Source organism: Limulus polyphemus, unplaced genomic scaffold (assembly GCF_000517525.1).
Source record: "Limulus polyphemus unplaced genomic scaffold, Limulus_polyphemus-2.1.2 Scaffold557, whole genome shotgun sequence".
NCBI classification, from domain to species: domain Eukaryota; kingdom Metazoa; phylum Arthropoda; class Merostomata; order Xiphosura; family Limulidae; genus Limulus; species Limulus polyphemus.
In genome coordinates, this window is record NW_013666167.1 from 159,220 (window position 1) to 177,414 (window position 18,195).

The following is an 18,195-nucleotide window of genomic DNA, read 5'->3' on the forward strand; positions in this document are numbered from 1 at the left end:
AAATGTGATATATATATATATATACACACCACAAGGAAAACTCAAGTGATCTTGCAGAACACCCCATCTCAGAATGGGCACGTGTAGAGCCAGAGCAGATGGTATGAGGGTTTTTCATTATCCTGGCTCAATGTGGATTTTGGGTAAGTATACCTTAGGAGGCAACACTAGCCACCTAGTGGGATCCTAATGAATGAAAGAGGGGTCCTGAAAAGAAAATGGCCCAAATTTTACTCACAGACAGTAAGGTGATGGAAGAATGAGAACCTATGGAAGCTAAAAGAAGGTCAAGAAATAAAAAAGTAAGAAAGTATAGATATGGAGAAGAATTTGCAATAAGAGTCCATACGCACATCTGGAAATGCTGATCCAATGGCTGGCAAAGAAGAGGTGGGACAGAATGAAAAGGATGCCAAACAGAATATAAGCATCAACATCCCAAGATGAACGGGTCAATGGAGGAGTCAATGGGCCTGTTCTTGAAAGGAAGACGATAAGACTGGGACCTTTAAACCCCTCAATACAGGCTCGGTCAATTTGACCAACCACGTGGTCTCTTTTTGTGTTTACTCAATTAAAGTCTTTATAGATTTAATACTTCTAATTTTCAATATAGAGTGTATATCTTCACAAAATTTGGCAGTCTTTCAGTTCATATTATAAGTCTTTCAAATAAAAAAATCATATTTATAGTGAAGTATTTTTAATGAAATAAAATAAAGATTTTTCCGTGAATATATTGAGGATTTGTTTTGAATCGACCTTATGCAAAGTGATTTTCATGTTAAGATTAAAAATAGCTTCATCATCTCAAAAATCTCAGATTTGATTTATGTAATCTCTAAAACCTCTCAAATGCATTTCAAACATTTGTTTTCTATAAAACTTTATATCTTATTTGTTATTTTGTCTACCCTAAATCTATACACCGTTAGTCAATTTGACAGTCCTTGTAACCACCAAAAAAAACAAAAAATGAAATAAATCTAAAATACACTTTTTTCTTTCTAGAATAATTTCAAATTGTAAAATGAAACTATTCGTTTATCCTAAGTAGCTCTAAGTTCACAACAGTATGCATCTATTTATAATTAAATTTCATTGTTTTACTACCCTTTGAACCATGTCTAACTACTATCAGCACCAATACAAGTTAAAAATCACTCGGGGAACATGCAGCTGACGTTGCACTATTGAATTACATTACTCATGAGCTGCTCGCATGCGTGCCTCGTGAACCATTTTAATTATATTATTATTATAATTTATTTACCTAATCTAGTCTTAAGTAACTTAAAAAGATCCGTACTTTTAGATTTTAGTTACTTTTATAATAATACATAAAGAATGAATATGAAAAACAAGAAATAAATTACTTACCTAATCTTTTTTTTTCTTGCCCTCAATTGTTGAGGACAATTAAGTCTAATTTTTTATGCTAATGCTAGTAATGCACTTAATTTTTATTTAATTAAACAATGCACCAAAGAATATAGCTAATAACATGCAAAAAGAAGACAAATTCACTTTTCTCGCAAAATTTTATTATCTTTCTAACTGTGCAACAAGAGCCATTACAAATTCATCCAAGCTAGTCGTTAACTTTCCCATGGGAACGAATCTTGTACTGTGAGAGAAATTAATGATATTCTGTTCAGAAGACAACGTTATACAATACGTCATTTGATAGATGAAAGCCTTGACTTTCTATCAGTTATAGGTAATATATAATGAAATGTAAGAGAGATCTACCAACGAAATGTGAAAGAAAGGATGTGACAGGTGGGTGTGGCAGGAGGGGTCTGATTTTATATTCAATAGCTCTGTAACCAAACAATATTGAAGGCTATAAAAATTATGGTTTGTTTGAGCAATAACAATTTTATAGAGTATTTTACGTTTAATTTCATAGTTTTTCGAGGGGTGGTGGATAAAATAGGGATGATGGCATGGTAGGAGAAAATGTGTCATGTGGGCACACTAGTGGTAATTCAGGATTTTTATAAATTTTGCCTTGTATAATTAAGAACTTAAAACTTGTATACTATTAAAATATGAATTATTAGCCACAATTTTATGCTATTCTAATTGATATAACCTAAACAAAAAATAGTTTAATAAAATTTTGAATGTAAGACACAAAAAACCTTGTGTCATTCACAGTAAAGGATACCTGGGGCAATAAAAGGTTAAAGTAAGAGGTTCATGATAAGGCATACAGAACCATCAAACAGGACACAGGAGCCAAGCCATGAACGTGGCCACCAAATAAATAAAAAAGATTGAGAACAAGAATCATTTGATGAACAGGCTGGGTAGAAAGGTGGTACACAGAATTACTGCCTAGAGAAAATGGGTAGCAGAAGGACCAATGGCAAAACATCTGCCACCAATGACGACAGACAAATACAGTTGAAGAATGAGTATAATGTGATAAGAATAATTAAAAAGTCCAGTCTGATGTGCAACAGACCAGACAAATTCCATGCATGAGGGTAGAAGGAAAATAACCCTCAGTGAAGAAGGGAAATGAGAGTGCAAACAAAGAAAGAGAGGGGATAATGGTGAAAGGAAGGGGGTTCCAATTAGCAAACATATCAAGGCCAAGGCAGTCAAAGAAACACCAACAAGAGGGTCCGAGAAGAAGAATAGTATGTAAGCCTGAGGTACAGAAGGATGAGATAAATAAAGGAGTAGTTATAGAGAAATAGGTAAGACTAGGCCTGTTTGAGAAAAATAACAGCCAGAGCCAAAGAGAAGTGTTAGACAAAATGCTTGAGAGAAAAGGGTGGCAAAGTGACCAAATGGAACATGTTCAACCAAAAGTAAATCCAACAGAAGATTTGGGGATGCAGAGGATACTCTATTGAAAGAATAAGGACTGGCCAAGAGAGGCAACTTGTCAACAAAGCACAGAAGTGTATAGTTAGAGCCTAAAAACAAAAAACTGAGTGGAACAGAACTAAGTGACTTGCCAGTAGAAGCAAGAACATGCCTGACAAAGAGAAAAAAGAACAAGCATGTTGATGAGGAGCTGACACTAGCATCAAAGAAGGAAGAAGATCTGGTTTGGAAAGTGGAAGAGAATGTAGAAAGTATGATGATCATGATTCAGTCACCCTAACAATTCCTAGAGGAGAGACTCACAAAAACCGGCAAAGGACTCCAAGAAAGAAAACCCAGGATCTGAAAGGCCACTGTAGGAGATACATGAGGGCATACCCCAAATGAATAAGGGGTTCTAGAGAAGCCTGAATCCCCAAAACGGAAAGAACCTCTCATGCAGGGAGAGAACAAGAAGGGTAAAATCCAGTGACCAGATAAGCCAGAGTTTGCAAACAAATAGGATAGGCTGAACTTGGTTGAAATGAGCAAAAGAAATGTCCAAAAGTACCAAATACTGAGAGGGCATGAGAAAGAACCCAGATCCCAAGACAAGCCCTCCCCTCCCCACAATTGAGCAGCATCAGTAAAGGGAGGGAGAAAAAGAAACATCCCAGAATGGGTTAACAAATATTAACAGTCAAAGAACAAAATACCAGCCATGAGTGGTGAATATGGCAAGCAAAGGTTCACATAATAAAAATTAATATGAGGGGTTAACACTGAGATGAAGGGAAAAGCAAGGAAAGACGCAAAAAAAGACAGATTGGGTAGATAAAACAATGCAGGCCAGGAAATGTGCAGGAAGATGTTCAACACATTGATCATAGCCAACCGCAGTCAAAAAGATCATAGATGTGGATGAAGGAAGGAGAAAGGGAAATGCAAAGAAAAGCAGAGGAAGGAGGAGCAAGAAAAAAACTAAGGTGGAAAAATGGGAAACAACTATCAGCAGGATGAGAGAAAGGTACAGACACAATTGTATATGCGTGACAGTCACTGGCAAGAAGAGGAATGAACAAGACTACTTGTAGAGATAAAATGGGAAAAGGAGGATGGCCTGGAATCCAGAATGGAAGGGTGAGAAGGAAACTTATCTAGACAAGGAATATGAATAAAGAGCAAGGTTGAGAAAGGGGTAAACACCTGAGAATAGCATGAAGACAGTAGTCATACATTATCAGACCAGGTCACTAGGGGGAAAATAATGCCAAAGAAAAAATCTAGGCCTAGAAAAGGAGCCAGAAAAATAATACAACACAAGCAGAGAGAAGGGGAGAGTAGGGAGGAATGTAAGCTGACCCAATGAGTCCCCACAGCAAGAAGATAAAGTATGAAGGGGTAGAGCAGAAAATGTGGAACAGGCCAAACAGAAAAATGAATGAATTTCCACAACAGCTATAAGAAGCATGAAGTACCACAGATAAAAGGTGGAGGTAGAAAAAGGAATACAGAAGGGTAGAGAAAATAGATGAAAAATACAAAGTTAGGATACTAGAAAGTGAAAAAGAAGGCATGGGCTCTGATTCCCAAGCTGGTCAGAAAAGTAAGAAGGGAAGAATGTGGATAAATCTTGGAAATAGTGGCCATGAACATGGGGTGGAAAGGACATATTTGTCATGAGAAAGGAACTGTTAGAGAAAGGAAACTGAATAAATCCTAATAACAAGCAAAGAGAAAAAAAGATAAACCCAAGAATCATAGGTCATAAAGTGAGATAAAGAACATAAAAAAAAAGAGAAGGAAAGGAATATGTCTGAGAATGAAATCCAGTAAGAGATGGAAAGGTTAAGATTATTTAATAAATGGTAGAGCACTATCAAAACAAAGTAGGTGAAGGATTTAGTCTGATGCATCATTCCCAATTGAGGATTGAGGAGAAAGGAATTCAGCTGATGAGACAGGAGTAGGAGGCCCAAGAAGCAAGGTGCAGTAATCCACAACACATTGAGCAATGGCTGCTATAACCCTGATAGTTAATGGGCCTCCAAAAGCCACAGCAGCTATAAGGCCTAATTGTGAACAGTGAACATCCACACTCAGTAATAAGTATAAAACACTGTCACCCGAGAAGTCATGATAAAATATTAAAGCTTTTGTAACAAAAGCTAAAGAAACAAAAATCAAAGTTTTGTTAACAAAACAAATCTCATTAAACTGAACATAGATGAAAAATTTAAACATGTCTGGTTAATACAGTGTTGAAGAGAAAAATTAAATTTTACACATACAAATACATTGGGGAGTTAGTGCACATGGAGATGTGTGTTACCTTCCTACTGGTGGAAGGCTTTTGCTGCATGATAACATACATCATCATGCTGTGGTGCAAGTTCACATGAAATTAGATGGATGTTTTCACAAGGCTAGTGGCATGCAAATCTCTTTGGCAGAATGTACAGAAGAGCTGAGGAAGATGGCTACACTATGTGAAGAGATGAATCATCATTTCAAAAATATTTCATTTTGGGGATAACTTCATCTTGATATTTGCAGTGAAGGTCCATACTATCTTTTTTTTTAATGATAACAGATAGCTTGATCAGAGAGTTGAATGACTTGTTAAGGTCTAAGAAACTCCAACATTTTTGACAATCTATTCACTAGCTGTCACTTTCTAACATTTCCTCCAGTTTCATGAGCATCCAAAAAGGTAAATGAATCTGAATGTGGCATCTTATCAAATGTTTTCAAAAAGTCAAGATGCACAACATCAATTAGCATGCTCTCATCCAAACGAATAAATTCAGGCCCAGTTTTTATTACATTACATTAATCATCTATGTTGGCATTGGACAGGAAGATGAAAGCCCAAACATTTGAGAGTATAGGAAAATTTCCATATTATATTCTTCACGAAAAGCAATCACTTATTTTTCTCAATGAAAAAATAATAACTTAAGTGTAAACCTTTTTAATTGTATACTTCCCCTTATGAAACCAGTTCTAAACATTTTTATGCTTATATATAAAATGCAGTTTAAAATAGGTATGGATGAGTTTTATGTTGAAATATAATATCAATCAATGGTGAAATGAGGAAGACTTAGTATTTAAAATTATATTTTTATGTGAACTCCATAAATATTGTAACATCAGTTTCACAATGTAAAGCAGAAGAACCATAAAAACAACTCCACAATAGTAGAGAATGAAAACTTTTTTCTAAACCATTATATGTCAACTTTCAAAAACATATTCTAGATGTTTTTTGATAAGAGATTCCAACACAGTCTAACAACAAAAGTACAAATAATAAATCTATATTTTCTAGGTCCTCCATTGACCCCTTTTTTTTTTTCTAAATTGAGATTATGGTACATGATGGTTTACCTTTGGAAGTTTATCAATATTCATGCATGTGAAATTGTGAAATGCTGGGTATCTAGTATTTAAAGGATCATTCCCAGCAGCTTGTAGCGGATACATACACCAATCAACAAGTTTCATTTGTAGAGTAGAAATTACTTATTCTGCGGGGTGGAGAAATCAGTGAAAGACTTTTAAAATCTCATGGAAGACTGGGAGTATTAAGTGACTTGTGTGTTTGAAGTTGAAAATTACACTTTGAGTGCTTGAAAAAATTTTGAATTCTTATACTCTCTTGCCACTAAACAATAATTTCCAGTGCAAAAGTTATCAGATTGTTTCATTATGAGTGAATACAAATCAGTCTTGTAATTTCATTTATTCATTCTGTAGGTCAAGCAAGAAATGATCATAGCTCATCAGTATTAAAATTTTTGGACTGCCAGGTATGTAGTATTTAAAAGCTCATTTCCAGCTGCCAGGTATCTAGCCAATGCATATTATAAAACAATAATTAAAGCCTCTGCCACTCACTAACACTAAAGTTTGCTAAATGTCTTCAAAGTTTTAGCATAAACTGTGTTTAATGTTAACATGATATTCTTTCATTTCCAATTAAACTTTTATTCTTCAGTAGATGAAAAAAACAACATTAAAATTAAGAACCTGTTTCTCCTTCTGGCTTCATCACAATATAAGTTTGAGCAGAAGCCTGAGTAGGTCCTAAACCTAATCTTAGTCTATGCTATTTCTAAAAATAAAATACATAACTGTCCACAACTTATAGTTTTAAGTTGTAATGTTACAATACTAGAACTTAAAATAATCCCAATTTTGCTGGTGTTACATTATCAGACAGAGTTAGTTTAATTTAAAAGTTAAATTTAGAGGGAATCGTATTATGAAAGAAATGTAAAAATGAAGTGTTAAACAGTTTCAACGTTTTCATTTACAATAACAATGGTTTGTAGTTATACTTATAAGTTATAATCAAAGTCAAAGCTGCCTATACTATAGTATAGGCTATAGTATACACTAACACAGTGTACTGCAAAAATTGAAACATTTTCATTACCACACTAAAAGATATACGATTCAAATGTGGATATCTACCCCTACCTTATCATTTTCCAGTCTTGTGTCCAAAATTTTATTAAGCTTTTTAGCTAAGAGTTTGCTGTGTTGACCTTTTTCATCTCCAGTTTGCTCTTTTTCAATAGCCATTCTAAAGATTATGACCACAACTGCCAAGTTTCGTTATATTAGAATAATTAACACTGTGAAAATCCAAAACGTGAAATCATTTGTTCGTACTTCTGAAAATCACTATATTTTGTAATTTCTATAATAATATTTAAAATACATATCAATATTTATCCTTATACTTTAGAAATATTTTTTTTAAATTTATCATCAATGTTTGGATTTTTTTTTTATTGCCCAGATTTGGTGACAGGTTTTGAGACTACAGGCAAAGTCAGGTGACATTAATTGCAGCGAGCTAAGAGTTTTACTTGTAAGAAAAGTTTTGAATGGTTTTATTTTATCTTGAAATAAACAAACACTGAAATTTAGAAGAACAAAAATATTCCTCAATCTTCAAGAAATTTGGAATTCCAAACGATGATGATCTGGAACTTTCGTGTATTACGTGTCCATCTACTTTTTATTTCGATTTCAGGATGTAAGAAACATTGTATATCAGTTATCACTATACAGTATACTTTATAGACTAGTATATGAGTATATCATTATCAGTATATGTAACACACTAACTCAGGAATTGTAAATTGTAATATTCTATGTATAGTGTACTTAAACCTTACGAATACTGTTTAAAAATGTTCTTAATTTTTAAGCCTTTATACTAGATTTACTAGTACTGCTTACTTAAGTTACCCTTATAAGTTATATTACTACTAATAGTAATACTTCTGAGTTAAGATCATGTAAAAGTAAAACTTGCAATACTGTTTCAGTGTTTGACAAAGAGTAAGATTGAGAGTGTTCTCACAATCTAAAACTGAAGTCTAGCTTTCTTACAGAATATTGAGTGTTAAACATGAAATTTAAATTTAGGCTGAGTGATACTGATAGTACTATTAGTAGTAGGGGTTTTGTTGAATTTTAACCCACTGACTGCTGATTCAATGTATAGGGTAAGGTCCACCTCCAGCTGTTGAATGCATGTGTGCTCTATATGGGTGCATGACTTACACAAATCCTGCATTCATTTACAGCAGCTGCAGTCAAAGGGTTAAATAGTGAGAATTACAAAAAATTATACACCATTGGATTCCAGAGTAAAAAATTAGTAGATTTAAATTGCAATTTGAATTACTTATTTAATAATTAACGAAAAAACAATTAATAATCATACCCGTAAATTGACCTTTCACACCTTGTGAATTTCTATTTGAAACAATGCAAATAAAATTGCTTTACCTGGTAACCTGAGACTGTGAAATTTGTGACAAGGTGAGATAAAATGTAACCCTAATAAAGTATTTCAATTCAAAACCTATATGTGGGAATTTATATTATATTAATAAATGCAGTGAGAACTTTCAACAACCAAATTTTAAAAATCAAGTATGAACTTACCCATTTACAGTAAAGGAGAGACTTGGTATTGAATTGGCTTCATGATTGACAAATACATACTTGTTATGATGTAAGGCAAACTGTTGTCAAGGCAACATATTGACTACTTATAATTCCAATTCATCTTTTTTTTGTACATACTGTTGGTTAAAATTGTGGAAACAAAATATATATATATATATATATATTGTTACGACAGCGGAGGTCACGTGATGCTAGTAGCACGTCATGCGCTTCTAGAACATTCATGTCCCTTCCTGAAGCCTCGAGAGGTTACTAGATATGCGGTATTCTTGTATATATAAGACTGGTAAGAAGTGACAGCAACAATGTAATGTAGTTGAATTGTAGACAGATACAGAGATGGACAGTTGGGTCGAGCACATGAGTCGTTTGTTGTGAATTATAGTGTTTGTTTAATTTATAGCGTGACCGTGGAAATTAAGTGAATTTCAAAGTTGTATTGAGAAAGAATAAACTAGTTTTATTTAAGAAAGGACTTGTGTCGCTAAAGTTTCATCGGAAAGAAATTATACAGGAAATTAACTAACGACCAGAGATGTAACAATATATATCAAGTTATCAAATATGGATGACAAAGTTTATTATTTGGCCAATAGATATTTATTAATAGTTTTAAAGTTTTGTTGATGTATGTTCAAATAGAAAATGCTTCTGGGTAGAAAAAAAACACCCAGAACAATGAAGAGAGCTATCATTTCATATATCACTGACTCCTAATTACCAAGCTCCTACTTTCCAACACCCTGTTTTTGGTGCTTACATCTGCCGATTGGTCATTGCTAAATGGCAGAATAATGTTTAGCGATCTTCTTATGGCTGATTTACAACTAGTGGCAGTACGGTTGTCTTGCAAACTCATCATGTAATAGTATTGTAGATGTATTTCATTTGTTGTGTGGTGTACAATAATTTAGTATTTTGATTATGGAATATTTATATTTTGCACTCAGACACTTCTGTGTTGGTGAACTATAATTCTCTGGGAATCCCTACTGATGTAAGTTTGTAAAAGTTTTTTCTTTTTTAAGAAAAGAAAATCCCACAGTTATGGTTTTTAATTATATTGAAAATCCTTTGGCACCATATTTATATGTGGCAGACAGCATTATTGGAAACAGGTAATTTTTTTTACTTTCCACCATTCATTGGTGCTTGCACCTAAACTGTCAGCGACATAATTTCTGTGATGCACTGTTACTTGCAGTAATGACAAGTGGTAGTACAGGTAGTATTTCAGAAATTAAAGATTTAAGTTTCCAAAACTTATTTGATTTTAGGTTTAATTTTTTCCAATATTTAACGTAAATTTTTTTTTTTTGGATGAGGGGTGATTCCAATAGACCAAATAATCTTTTCTGTAAGTGACTTGTATTTTCTGATTTTTTTGTTTGTTTTCATAAATGAGCATGATGATTTTGTTTCTCCTCATGAAAGTTGTGAAACCTACCAACTATTTTTTAATATGCATTTTTAGATACAGTGTTTCATTATAAATTGCAACAGTTATATTGTGTTGTACATAACTTTGGGTGTAATGAATTTCGTAAAATTCACTTTTGAATTTTACTTGCTTTTATGCTAGATTTATTGTCTCTGTGTTTAATAAATGTAAATGTTTTGATATGTGTTATGCCCTTAAATGGTGAATTTTTTTTACATTATTATAAGATATATTGCACACTTGTAAATATATTTGTTTGTGCTGCTTGTGTTTGTCTTTATAAGTTTTGCAGTACTTGGCATTTAAACATGTTATATAATAAATATGACATTATTAACACTTAGCTTGGTGTGTAACATCATAACTATATATTTTTATGCACAATCAACAAAAACGTGCCAAACATTAAATTTCAAGCAATTTTGGCTTTATTTAAAAACAGTGGATAAAGCTGTAGTTTTTAAGAGAATCAGTGTGACTTGAAGTTTGTAAAGCTTGCCTTGGAGAAAATTGCAGAAGTAAAGAGTGAAGTTGGACGAAGAAGTTATAGGAGTATAAGAAGTACAAATGCCTTAGGCAAGCTGCTTTCAAGATGGAAAAGGTGGAGAATGCTGGAATGTGAAGAGATGGAAGGTTTAGTGCTAAGGCAGGAGTACATTAATAGATAGCTTAGTGGCAAGAGCTAGGATTCAGCCTTTCTAATGCAAAAATATGATATGTTCAGACTGATTATTTATGAGTTCTCCAGATGTAGTTATCTTTTATCCCTAATATAATTGAAAAACAGAGGAATGTGAAAGAACTTGAAGCACCAGTACCATTCAGAAAGAGATTTGCAGCAATTCATACCTTAGGTGTGGGAAGTAAATTGCAGCATCTTGTTACAGATGAGAATCCACAAGTATGAAAGGCAGTGGCACAAGCCATCTACGTGCTGCAGACAACATAATGCATCATAATCAAGACTGATTTCCATATCGAGAACTGACACAGTTGTATATACACAAACTGCTTCCACAAAATATCTGCTCTAATATCTCATATCTCAAGCAGCTGTAGAATGAAATGGGTATTTGTGCTATGCCATACCACATAAGGATTTATATGCAGAGCTTACTTGGTTAATCTCAGGCCTCAGTTTGTGTGTAAGCTTTTACACAGAGGTGATGTTCGTTATTGGCCCTTGCTGAGATGATGCAATGATGAATAGAGTCTCCGTTTAAAAAAGGGCTTGTTCATATGCAAATTTAGGTTTGAGATTAACCAAGAAAGCTCTGCATATAACTTATTCTTTGTAGCATAACCTGCTATTAATCCTTTTATTAAGATACAAAGATATACCTGTCAATTTTCCCAGACACAGTGCCTGTGGATTTCTCTGCAATCGCACTGTTAAAATGATACTGGATAACTCTTGTCATTTTTCACTAATTGGATTATGGAAAGGTAAATTGCAGAGCAGTGTTTAGCAATCTTCTTATAGCTGATTTACAACTAATGGGAGTATGGTTGCCTTGAGATAAACAGTGAAAACTCAGCATGTAACAGTACTGTAGACACAGTGCCTATAGATTTCTCTGCAATCTCATTGTTAAAACAACACTGGTAAACTCTTGTCATTTTTCACTAATGGAGTATGGAAAGCTAGCAGGGAGAAGTGATGTACTTTGAACACAACAGCCTTATGACAGAGCATTTTGCAATGGAAACTATGCAGCTATTGTCCCCTCGAGGTGTGTTCCTGCACATGGTGAGGGGACCTCCCAGGGAAGGTTCTGTATTTTCAGTTTACCTCCTCTGGGATCTGAGCATCCACACATGTATTTGCCATGCATTGTGACCCATGAAGGGGAGGAGAGTATCCTGATGTTTGAGTGGTGTGTGGGCCACTTCAACACACCACTTTGGCCTTGGGGTGCCCCCCCCCCCAGGGCCAACCGCCGGGCCCTATTGGGCAAGGGTCAACTGAGTACCAGTGTTGGGTATTCTCAACAGGCGTTATGGACATTGTGTTTGATGCTGGTGTTGGGTATAGTGCTCTTGAAATCATGCCGTTGCTGCAGTGTCCTTAGTTGGCATTGTAGTGTGTCCCCTCATAGGACCCAATGGTGGGTGGGGTCAGTGGACACTGAATCTTTCTCCTTTCATTATAGATTCCATTAATCCTCAAAAAAATAAAATAGTAAAAAAATATCTAATTGGTAAACAACCTCATCTGGAAGACTCTGACCAGCAATCTTCAACCCATTCTGAACCTGTATCTCATTTTTTTATCTTGCATTCCTTGTCAGACAAACTTTTAGGGCAAATGTCTCCCTTTTTATTCAGAAGGGGTTAGAGGGGCTTGCTGGCTCTCCAAGTCAGTTAAGAAGCTATGCTCTAGGGACATCTTGGTGGAAAAATCTACTCCAAAACACAGTGACCTCCTCCTGAACTCAAAGGCCATTGGGTATATACCCATTGAGGTTACTCCCCATGCAACTTTGAATTCCTCATGAGGAGTTGCTGTTGAGAGGGATTTGAAGAACATCCCAGAGATCCTCGCTGGTTTCTCCAGCCAAGGAGTTTCTGCAGTGCGACATATCTCCACTCATAAAGAAGGAATTATGCCACCTACCAATGTTCTTATTTTGATGTTTACATCACCACATCCACCTGCTACTGTCAAGGCAGGTTATCTGGACTGTAAGGTATGGCCATATATTCCCAACCCTCTCAAATGTTTTTAATGTCGGCAGTTCCATCATTCAAAGGCATCTTGTTGTGGCTCTGTGATGTCTACTCATTGTGGTGGTAAACACCATGGTGCCTACAAGTGCAAACTGGACCCTCACCATGTTAACTGTAGTGGTTCCCATCCCTCTTACTATAGATCTTGCCCTAAGTGGGTGGAAGAGAAAGAGGTATAGCATTTAAAAACTGTTAACAACATTTCTTATCCGGAGGCTCAAAAGTTTTTGTCCCAACTCCATGAATATATGCTGCTGCACTTCGTTCTACTGCTACAATGGGTGTGCAGACAGCTTTCCATGCATCCATCAGAATCTTTTTTGCAACATTTGGATAAAGGAGTTGACAAGTCCACATCTACTCCTATTTCTGTCTTCACCATTCCTTCCAGTGAATTCCTGGGTCCACCTCCTTTGACCCTGGCTTTTGATGTCTGTTTGGGTTCATTTTCTTTGGCCCCGAGATGCAGAATGATTATTTGTTCGTGTCCTCAGTCACTGGAATATAAGTCTAGTGACAGAGATATGCCCATTCGACCAAGGGCAGGATCCATGGAGGTTGATAGACCTCCTTCTAACAAAGAAAAATGGCATGGTTGTAAACAGAAAACTTCTCTGCCCAGTTCTCCTCCACCTAAGTAAAAATGGCCACTTTGATACTATGTAACTGTCGAGGTTTTCTTTCTAATTTGGATGACATTAAGGCCTTGATTGATACCAATCATCCTATGTGTCTCTCCTTGCAGAAAACATTCCCAAAACCTGCTGATACAGTCACCTTTCATGCATGAAGGGGTGGGTCAACCAGCATGTGTCCACCTTGTCTGTGTCACTCGATACACCCTTGGAGGCCATCTGTGTTTCCTTAAGTCATACCATCACTGTTTGTTCTCTCTACCTGTTTCCTGGAGAGACTTATGATCAATCAGACCTTGATGCTCTAGTTGAACAGGTGCCGTCTCCCATTTTAGTCCTGGAAGACATTAATGGACACAATTCCTCTGGTGTGGTACTAATATCGATGAGAGGGGTCATTTTGTAGTGTATGCTCTCAGATCACAACCTTTGTCTCTTCAGTACTGGATCTTGTACTTATTTTCAAGCACCTAGTCATTCTTTTACTATCATTGATCCATCTATCTGCTCTCTTTCACTTTTCTCTCACATTTTTTGAAGGGTTGACAGTGACCCATGGGGCAGTGATCATTTTCTTATCATTTGAGGGAGATTGGCCATGGTCGATGCCACCTGACCCGAGTGCCACAGTGGAAGTTGGACCTGGCTCTCTTTCACCTCTCTTTTGGAACTTGATCCTGCTGTAGCTATTCTTCCATCAATTTATGACTATGTGAAGGCAGTAACTGATTGCTTCATTCAATTTATACCTAAAAACCTTGATATAATTCCCATAGTATCCTCCTCCATGGTAGTTTCCAGCCTGCCACCAGGCATGGAAGGCTCAGAAACAGGCCTGGGATACTTTTCACAGGTATCCCATTCTTTCCAACTGTATCACTTTCCAGCAGGCCCGTGCCCATGCTTAGCAGGTCAGACATCAAAGGAATCAAAAGGAATCTTGGATTAAGTTTACAACTAGCATTGCTTCTACCACCACTTACAAAGCTGTATGGGACAAGATTCAGAAGGTCAGTGGGAGGTATTCTTCCCATCCCCTTTCCATTGTGCTCTCCAATGACCAGGAAGTTGCTGATATACAGAACATCACCGATACTTGAGAACCTTTCTTGTGCATCTAGCACTTCTGTTTCTTCCCCCGCCCTCTTGGCCATTAAGTCTTGAGCAAAGCGATTGCCTCTTTCCTTTCAGTCCAATTGTCTCTATGACTATAATCGCCCACTTACACTGGTGGGACCCAAACTTGTTCTTCATCGGTCTGGCAGTATATCAGTCAGACCTGATGACGTTCACTATGAGATGCTGTGCCATCTTTCTCCTGCCTCTCTTGCTATTCTTCTGGTTGTTGTTAATCGGATCTGGCAGGAGAATGTTTTTCCTGATGTTTGGCCTCAGGCTATTGTCCTCCCTTTCTCTAAGCCTGGGAAGAATCCTAAGATTCCTTCTAATTATTGTCCAATTGCTTTCACTAGCTGTCTTTGTAAGGTCTTAGAGAGGATGGTTATTGCTCATTTTGTTTGGTTCCTCGAGTCAAACAACATCTTCTTGCCCACTCAGTGTGGGTTCCATCAACAGTACTCCACCATGGACCACCTGTTTTGACTTGAGGCCTCGATCAGGTAAGCCTTTCTTAAGAGAGAACATCTTGTTTTTGTTTTCTTTGATCTTGAGAAGGCTTAGGACACTAAGTGGAGGTACGGCATTTTATGGGACCTCCACTCATATAGGTTGCGTGGCCATCTACTAATTTTTTATTCAAAACATTTTAATTGACAGGCAATTCCAAGTCCATGTGGGTTCAACACTTTCCCATTCTTTCATATAGGAACTTGGAGTTCCTCAGGGCTGTGTCTTGAATGTCACACTTTTAAGTATCAAGATCAATACTATCACTACACAACTTCCTCTTACTGTCGCTAATGGTTCTTGTGTCAATGACTTCCATATCTCATGTAGATCATCGAACATGAGGTTTATTGAGTGGCAGCTTCAGACTGCCCTCAATCTCTTGTTGAAGTGAATCACAGCAAACTGTTTCACCTTTTCTTTTTCCAAAACCGTTTGCATGCATTGTTGACACCAACAGGCTCTAACACCCCAACCCGAGATCTATCTCGGTGGTGATGTTCTTCTTATGCTCCCTGAGGCAAAACTCTTTGGGCTTATCTTTGACTTTACTTTCATTCCTCACATGAAGCAGCTACATGCCATGTGTACAAGGGCACTGAACATACTCCATGTCCTCTCTGCCACCTCTTGGGGAGCGGATTGATGTTCTGTGCTCAAGATCTATCATGCCCTTATTCTATTCAAACTGGACTGTGGGTCTATGGTTCAGCCAGGATGTCTGTCTTAAAGATGTTTGACCCGATTCACCATCTGGGGCTTTGGCTCTGCATGGGGGCTTCCGCATTTCTCTAGTCTAGAGTTTGTACACTGAGTCCCATGAACCTCCTCTTCATTTCTGCCATTTGCAACTTTCTCTATAGTATGCTACCAAGCTTCAATCCTTATCTCAGCATCCCACCTGGGATTGTATCTTTCTTCCTCAGTGGGCTGGGCTCTTTCAGAACAGACGGTCTGCAGTTCCTACCTTTGGCCTTTGTATCTAGGCACACCTGGCTGAATTGGTCTGGCATTGAATAACATTGCTGTCCCCAATGATCAACCCACTCTACCTTGGCTTATTATCATCCCGAATGTGACCTTTACTTGAGTCATCTGAGGAAGGTGGATATTCCAGATTAGAAGTACCATCTTCTCTTTGCTGAACGTCTTTCACATCATTCTTCTATTCCCATTTATACAGATGGTTTGAAATCAGGTGACTCTGTGGGCTCTGCCATAGTTTGTTGTGGCTCGATGGTTGCCTGATTACATCACTTTCTGGGCATTTGGATCTCTTTCACAGGGATCCATGGGTACTCCATGTTCTGGCTTCAGAGTCTGTCATTCAGTATACATCACTATTAACATTATCTACACAACAGATCCATGGCAAGTGGAACTTTGTTCCTAGGCCATAAGAGAGTTGTTAGTCAAAAGGACAGTAGAGAGAGTCAATCCTGTTCTTTTATTTGTTGTACCCAAGAAAACAGGAGATTGGCATCCAAGCATTGATCTGTCTTGCTCAACCACTTTTTAGATCCTCCTCTCTTTGCAATGGAATTTTTCTTCAACCTATGATGGCACTTTGCACCAAGGCTCTGGATGATCTAGTTCGGTGTTACCAATGCTTATTTCCATATTCCCAGAGTGGAACCTTCCCAGAGATTTCTCAGGTTTGTGCACAAGGATCAGGTGCTGCAGCTCAAGACTCTACCTTTTGGTTTTTTATCAGCACCTTGTGTCTTCTCCAGAGTTGTTTGAGCTTTTTCTCCTCATTTGTATTCCTTGAGCCTTTGCACACATCATTATGTAGACGACTGGCTCTTTCTGGTACCATCCCATCAATTAGCAGAACAACACTCTCAGATTCTTCTTTCAGAAGCCACAAAAGCAGGCTTCCTTATCAGACTGGAGAAATCAGTTCTGTCACCGACGCAATATCTCATCCATCTGGGTGTGTTTTTCAATACAAACTTAAGTCTTGCTCAACCAACCCCTATCAGGCTTCAAGCCATGGAAAGACCCGTTAGACTTTTACTTATGTCTCGTTCTCTCACTGAGCAGATGGTTCTCTCTCTCTTTTGGGTATGTGAGCATCCCTCAAGCCTCTCATTCCTTATGGGGTGAGCACATATGAGGTCCATTCAGTGGTCACTGCGAGACCAATGCATCATGCATGTCAATCCTTTGGTTTGTTCTGACTCTTTACTCAGGAGCAACATCGTCAATTGCGAATGGTGATTGGATCGGAACAACACTACTATTGGGGTATCCATTCCATCACCTCTTCCCGAGATCCATCTGTTTACAGACTCATCTCTTCAGGGATGGGGAGCTTATCTTCAAGTTCAGAAGGTATTTGGATGAAAGACGAGTCTACCCTCCATATCAGTGTTCTTGAACTCCTTACAGTACACCTGGCAATGGTTCAAGGTCTGTCTCTCTTAAAGGGAAAAATTTTCATGATAAATTCTGACAATTTCACGGTGATATCTCAGATTTCTCATGAAGGAGTCACACATTCTCAAGACCTTTGTTATCGTACCTTGGATCTTCTCTACTGGGCTTATTCCCATCATGTCAGTCTTTTAGTAAATTTAATTGCAAATCACTTGTCTCGACCCAATTAGATTCTTCTGACAGAATGAATATTATATCCTGAGGTTTTCGGTGGATTTGCTCTCAGTTCGGGTCTCCAACAATTGATGCCTTTGCAACTCATTGGAAATCTCAACTGTAGTTGTTTTGGTCTCCGATATCTCATTCTCAAGCATTGGCAGTAGATGCATTCAATCAGGACTGAACAGGTTTACATCTGTATGCCATTCCCATGATTTGGCTATTGCCCTAGGTTCTAACTATGGTTCATTCCATCCCCTGTCGAGTTCTCTTGGTTGCACCATATTGGCCAGCACAAACATGGTTTCCATTTCTTTAGTAGCTGGAGGAATGTCTACCTCT

General features: G+C 37.1%; 2 protein-coding genes across 3 annotated transcripts in view; one reads left to right on the forward strand and one right to left on the reverse strand.

Annotated features, from left to right (window-relative positions):
- LOC106459088 (conserved oligomeric Golgi complex subunit 6-like) overlaps nucleotides 1-7,442 on the reverse strand; it is a 41,734-nt gene extending 34,292 nt beyond the window's left edge. For both annotated transcript variants that reach the window (XM_022385506.1, XM_013918672.2), the window contains exon 1: nucleotides 7,312-7,442. In XM_022385506.1, coding sequence (XP_022241214.1) covers nucleotides 7,312-7,416 — 105 coding nt within the window. In that variant the 5' untranslated portion in view covers nucleotides 7,417-7,442. The remainder of the gene's footprint in view (nucleotides 1-7,311) is intronic.
- Nucleotides 7,443-7,654: 212 nt separating this feature from the next.
- Nucleotides 7,655-18,195, forward strand: part of LOC106459089 (renin receptor-like) — a 29,914-nt gene continuing 19,373 nt past the window's right edge. Inside the window, exon 1 of the mRNA XM_013918673.2 lies at nucleotides 7,655-7,876. Within this exon, the coding sequence (XP_013774127.1) occupies nucleotides 7,816-7,876 (61 nt within the window). The 5' untranslated portion in view covers nucleotides 7,655-7,815. The remainder of the gene's footprint in view (nucleotides 7,877-18,195) is intronic.